This window comes from Sinocyclocheilus rhinocerous, unplaced genomic scaffold, assembly GCF_001515625.1.
Source record: "Sinocyclocheilus rhinocerous isolate Xijiao unplaced genomic scaffold, SAMN03320098_v1.1 scaffold313, whole genome shotgun sequence".
In the NCBI taxonomy this organism is placed as follows: domain Eukaryota; kingdom Metazoa; phylum Chordata; class Actinopteri; order Cypriniformes; family Cyprinidae; genus Sinocyclocheilus; species Sinocyclocheilus rhinocerous.
The window spans coordinates 131,320-137,570 of NW_015627539.1; the positions used below are offsets into that span (position 1 = coordinate 131,320).

Below are 6,251 nucleotides of genomic sequence, written 5' to 3' on the forward strand. Positions count from 1 at the left end.
TGTTTTTTGAACCTTAAACCGCATAAACATTGCATTACACCAAATACACAAAATAATGTTCTTTTTAGCAACATCATATGACCCCTTTAAACACGGTGTGTTTACATTTGACCAGCTACCATACCAGACATAACTTTAGTACTAACTTATATAAACCTTAAAAGTTACAAAGCAACCAACAGTACATTTGTAGGGAAAAATGTATAATTTGAAGCTGCAGTTTTTTTCTCTACAAGACCATAAGAAAGTTCATTTAGGAAGATTCCAGTTAGGTAGTTTTCTCTCAGTGATGCAAAATTATGTTGATGCTCCAGTTCTTAACCAGTTTGGCACAGATACACCAGCAGTGGGTTACTTTAACCAGCAGCTCAGAAGGTAGTTGAGGGGGTGTATCCTCTTTTTTCTTTGTCTATATAGTTTAGGGATGTTGGTAAATATGTCTGTGAAATATATTTATGCAATTGAAAATACTGTACCACAATGCCAAAGTATAGTTCAACTTATTTAATTTGCCTTGCACAGATGATCATTGAATCTTAAATACATATATACGGTTATATACAGCATCAGAAAAGGTATTAATACAAATGAAAGCTATATATAAAATAAAAGAAATATATGAAATGTGTATAAGATAAATTAGTAAATATACAATAAATAAATAAATACACAGGGGGAAAAAATCGGAAATGACTCAATTGCAATAATGGCTTTAGTTACAGAACCTAATTTAGGTCTACTCTCATTGCATCAAATGCTTCTATTTACAATGTGTTTTTGCTGGCATCCATTGGTCTCTTATCAGTCTTGGCCAAAATCATTTAAATAGACTGACTAATCACTCTCCTCCAATAGCTGGTGGGTACGCTAGGACTCACTTTACATTATCTGGATGGATGATGCACACAGGTGGCAGTAGAGGAGATTCCTCCACTCTGTTGGAAAGTTTCTCTCCAGTGTGAGTTCTCATGTGAATTTTAAGGCTTTGTTTCACTGTGAAACTCTTTCCACATTCAGAGCAGATAAAAGGCTTCTCTCCAGTGTGAAATCTTTTGTGAATTTGAAGGTGTCCTTGTTGCACGAACCTCTTTCCACACTCAGAGCAGGTGAATGGCTTCTCTCCAGTGTGAATTCTCTTGTGTCTCTCAAGGCCTTGTTTCACTGTGAAACTCGTCATACAATAAGAGCAGGTGAAAGGCTTCTCTCCGGTGTGGATTTTCATGTGCCTCTCAAGGGTAATGTTCATCGTGAAACACTTTCCACACACAGAGCAGATGAAAGGCTTCTCTCCAGTATGAATTCGCATGTGGTTTTGAAGGTGTCCTTGCTGCATGAAACTTTTTCCACACTCAGAGCAGGTGAAATTCTTCTCTCCAATGTGAATTCTCTTGTGTCTCTTAAGGCCTTGTTTCACTGTGAAACTCTTTCCACACTCTAAGCAGGTGAAAGACTTCTCTCCGGTGTGAATGGTTATGTGACTTTTAAGTTGTCCGTGTTCTGTGAAGCTCTTTCCACACTGAGGGCAAGTGAAAGGCTTCTCTTCCGTGTGAATGCTCATGTGTCTCCTAAGGTTTCTGTTCACTGTGAAACTCTTTCCACACTCAGAGCAGGCGAAAGGCTTTTCTCCAGTGTGAATTCCCATGTGACTTTCAAGGTGTCCTTGTTCCATGAAACTCTTTCCACACTGGGTGCAGGTGAATGGTTTCTCTGCAGTGTGAATTCTCACGTGCCTCTTAAGGCTCCTGTTCACTGTAAAACTCTTTCCACACTCAGAACAGCTGAATGGTTTCTCTCCAGTGTGAATTCTCATATGAATATTAAGCTTTTGTTTCTCTCTGAAGCTTATCCCACACTCAGAGCAGCTGAAAGGCTTTTCTCCAGTGTGAATTCTCATGTGTCTCTCAAGGCCATGCTTCAGTGGGAAACTCTTCATACAGTATGGGCAGATGAAAGGCTTGTCTCCAGTATGAACGCTCATGTGAATTTGAAGTTGCCCTTGTTGAATGAAACTCTTCCCACACTGAAAGCAGCCGAAAGGCTTCTCTCCAGTGTGAATTCTCATGTGACTGTCAAGGGTACTCTTCACTGTGAAACAATTTCCACATTGAGTGCAAGTAAAAGGTTTCTCTCCAGTGTGAATTCTCATGTGACATTTCAACTGTCCTTGTTGTGTGAAACTCTTTCCACATTGAGGGCAAGTGAAAGGCTTCTCCCCAGTATGAATCCTCATGTGGATTATAAGTTGTCGTTGTTCCATGAAACTGCTTCCACACTCCGAGCAAGTATAAGGTTTCTCTCCAGTGTGAATTCTCATGTGATTCTCAAGGTGTTGTTTCACTGTGTAACGCTTTGCACACTGGGTACATCCGAAAGGTTTCTCTCCAGTGTGAATGCTCATGTGTCTCTTAAGGCTCCTGTTTACTCTAAAACTCTTTCCACATTGAGGGCAGTTGAAAGGTTTCTCTCCAGTGTGAATCCTCATGTGAATTTTAAGCTTTTGTTTCTCTATGAAACTCATCCCACACTCGGAGCAGGTGAAAGGCTTCTCCCCAGTGTGAATTCTCATGTGTCTCTCAAGGCTTTGTTTAAATGTGAAGCTCTTTCCACACTGAGGGCAGGTGAAAGGTTGCTCTCCAGTGTGATTTCTCAGGTGAATATTAAGCTTTTGTTTCTCTATGAAACTCATCCCACATTCAGAGCAGGAAAAAGGTTTCTCTCCAGTATGAATTCTGATGTGTCTCTCAAGGCTTTGTTTAAATATGAAAGTTTTTCCACACTGAGGGCAGATGAACGGCTTCTCTCCAGTGTGAATGCTCATGTGCTGCATAAGGTTTGCTTGTTGAATGAAATGCATCTCATGCTGATGGCATGCGACAGAATCTTCTTTCAGTTCCTTGAGATCTAAAATAAACATTAAAAGATCAATGTCAAAAATCACTTCATGGGCAATAATGTTGAGACAATAGCTGTACAGTAATGGTCGGTAATAGATGTGCACCCCAAACAATAAAGTAAAATTAACAGAATAAATATGTATACACTCTAACAAATGCTTGGTTGTTTCAACCCAACTTTGGGTCAAATATGGACTAACCCAACTTTTGGGTTAAAAATTTAATGTAAAAATTTAACCCAACGGTTGGGTTGAAACAACCCAGCATTTTTTTAGAGTCTAAGAACGTTTACATAGCTTGTGAATAAATTGTTTTATTGAACCAGATCGTCACTAAATAAGACTAGAGCTTGGGATGGGCATGAGTACATCAAGTAACTGAAGTAAGAAACTGTTTTAAATTGTTATTACATAACTATCTTGCATTCTTAAATCTGATTGGTCAAACATGGCTTCTGATATATTCATTGTTGTCCAAGGCAACTTGGCAGCATGTTTTCATGTCTCTCACATCACATTATGAACTGAAACTCCTTCGTTTCATACAAACGAAAATGAATATTTCAGTATTAATATTACTGTAATATAATTGCAGAGTTCATCTTGTTGTCGAGGAATGAGGACGGCAAATGAAGATTCATACTTCCAAATAGACTTTACTGAGAATACAGGTGTACAACCACACATAACACAATATAATAATTGACAAAGAACAGAACAGAATCAGGACTATAAATACACATGGTAAATGAGGGAACTAAACAGGAACAGCTGGACAAGGATGAACTAATCAGAAACCATGGTAACTAATGAGCGCTCATAACAGACATGACAGGAACTGAACTAAACTGAACATAATCGTGACACTTGTTGCTAGGTTGATTTTTTTATGTCACAGTGAAATATCTGTTCTTCTTAGCAGAAGTGTTAAGATCATGTACAGAAAGGATTATTAAATAATTTAAACGCAAATCAATATTTCATGCCCACCTGTTTATTTTTAATGTGAGCAGCCAGAGCAATGTAATACACAGGATAATGTACAGTTAGTTGATCAACATACTTTTTACACATATCATTTGTTGTGGTGCCATATTCAACAAAAATACATTTTAAAAAGTATTTTTCTTTTATGATATTGATGTTATATAATAATACAATATAATATTTAATGTGGTGTTATAATATTATTAGATTTTTTTTAAATTAGAACTTCAGTTTAGTTGAATCACTTTAGTAAAATTGAGCATTATGTGCATAGACATTTAATGATACTGCACATGATTTGTCAAAAAAAAAACATGGCCCACTTTACCTGATTTTGCACATTTCTCATGAGACTTCTCATTAGTTAATTTTACCAGCAAGAATTAATCATCTTAATTATCAAATTATCTAATCTAAAAATCGCATATTTTCTATTATGTTATTTTAAATATATACTTGGTCTATATATTCCCAGCTATTGCGGACACTTAAACATCTGGAGTAGCCTGACAATGTTTCTAATTCGGCATAAATCTTTTGATGTTCACCACTTTTCATTAGTCACGATCAACAATTAATAGAATAAACATAATCTTTTAACTTATTTGATTCATTGCAACTGACAATTAACCAACTTACACTGCCTTTTGTTCTTGCAATCTTGCATAGGTGAGGACTGGCAGGTTTTCTGCACATCTGGAGTCTCTGTGGTCTGATTGTTTTCATGCTGCTCCATCTTTATCACCAGGAAATGTTCGATGCCGCTCATTTCATCAGTCTCCATCAATCAGGTTTCGTTCACTCTATTCTCTAATAGCTGTTCTACAACCAAAACCGATTTGGTTTTAAATCACCGACTTGGCTTTCTCCTTAAATAAGGTTCCATTCGAATGCGAAGCGGTGGTGCGCGTGTCACACTGGTCCAGTCACGTGATTTCAGAACCGAGGCCTCGTTGCTGCGTCACACACTGGTCCGAAACGCTTCGACAGTTCGATGGTTCACCGCTAGGGGGCGATGCTCTGCTGTACCAGCCCTTTTACTCTGTATTCAAGATCTCTAGATCAGGGGTGCCCAGGTCTGTGTCTGGATTGAGTTAAAGATTGGAGAAGTATATATTGGGGACAAAAAAATGTAAGAACAAAGTAATAGGGAATGTATTAAAATGTAGGTTATTTTCAGATTTCAATACACCTACACAATTTGAAAATGAAATATTTAAAAACAAATTCTGTAATTATTGTAAATGGCCAATTCTACCTAAAATGAAGGATATTCAGTTTAGGATTATTAATAATGTGTATCCAGCTGCCGAAATTTTACGGAAAAGATTCCGTTTTGAAGTAGATCCTTGTGTTTTTTGTTTAGAAGAGCCTGAAACCATTGAACATTTATTTTTTTCTTGTCCAGTCACATTGAAGTTCTGGCAGGATCTTTACAGCTGGCTAAATATTGATATCAACACTGATATTCCATCACTAAATTTGTTTCAGGTTTTGGTTTATGCAGAAAAATATATCATTGATGTTAAACATTATTATTACAATGGGAAATATCATATACACAAAAGTAAGTGGAATAACAGTAAACCCTCTTTAAATCGCATGAATGTAAAAGATACTTAGAATCTTTAAAACACTTATCCAAAGATAATCAACCCCTTGGGAAATTGTATAAAACCATGTATGAGTCTTTTTCCTTCAAAGACTGGTAAGATTGTGTACCTTTTTTTTCCTTGCAACCCCCTGAAATGTTTAAAGAATGTTTGTTTTGTTTGTTGTTATTGTATGTAGAGATATATACACACACACGGACATTTATGTATGATGGAGATGTCATTGGAAACGTGTATATTTTGTCATATGCATTTTATTGTTCACCGTTTGAGTTTGTAAACTGATATTGTTCATTTAAAAAAAAGTCTGGAGATCTACCTACCTTCAGAGTTCAAATCAAACCCTCATCAAAAGCTGTTTGTAATTATCAAGCGCTTCTAAGGATCTTAATTAATTGGTGTGTTTAATCAGGGTTGGAGCTGTACTTTGCAGGAAGGTTGATCTCCAGAAACAGGATTGGGCACCCCTGCTCAAGATGAACCCATGTTTTAACTGATCTTGGTTTAGTTTTATAATTTAGGATGTAATGTGTAAGCATCCCAGGCAACACGTGAGATCATGCGATGGTCACAGTGACAACACACCATTCTCATAGTGTGATACTCACAGTGTGAGTAATATGTGAGCTCATTGTGAATTCAAAATGTTGAGCAGGTTGAGAGGAGGCAGTTCAGTTATCAGTCACCGAGGAGGCCAGGGGCGTAGCCATCATTTCAGAAGTGAGGGGGACAGAAATGTTTATATATATATATATAGC

General features: G+C 37.1%; 1 protein-coding gene across 1 annotated transcript; it reads right to left on the reverse strand.

Annotated features, from left to right (window-relative positions):
- Nucleotides 1-680: 680 nt before the first annotated feature.
- LOC107729546 (gastrula zinc finger protein XlCGF58.1-like) lies at nucleotides 681-4,868 on the reverse strand. Its single transcript, XM_016540104.1, has 2 exons — nucleotides 4,520-4,868; nucleotides 681-2,901 (listed from the first exon to the last, which is right to left on the reverse strand). Exons 1-2 carry the CDS (start codon nucleotides 4,662-4,664, stop codon nucleotides 875-877), a joined length of 2,172 nt encoding a protein of 723 aa, XP_016395590.1. The 5' UTR covers nucleotides 4,665-4,868; the 3' UTR covers nucleotides 681-874.
- Between the last annotated feature and the right edge of the window lie 1,383 nt (nucleotides 4,869-6,251).

Coding starts and splice junctions, on each gene's coding strand:
- LOC107729546 (XM_016540104.1), bottom strand. CDS start 4,664: ATGGAGACTGATGAAATGAGCGGCATCGAACATTTCCTGGTGATAAAG. Junction 2,902..4,519: donor TTGCAAGAACAAAAGGCAGT/GTAAGTTGGTTA, acceptor TGTTTATTTTAG/ATCTCAAGGAACTGAAAGAA.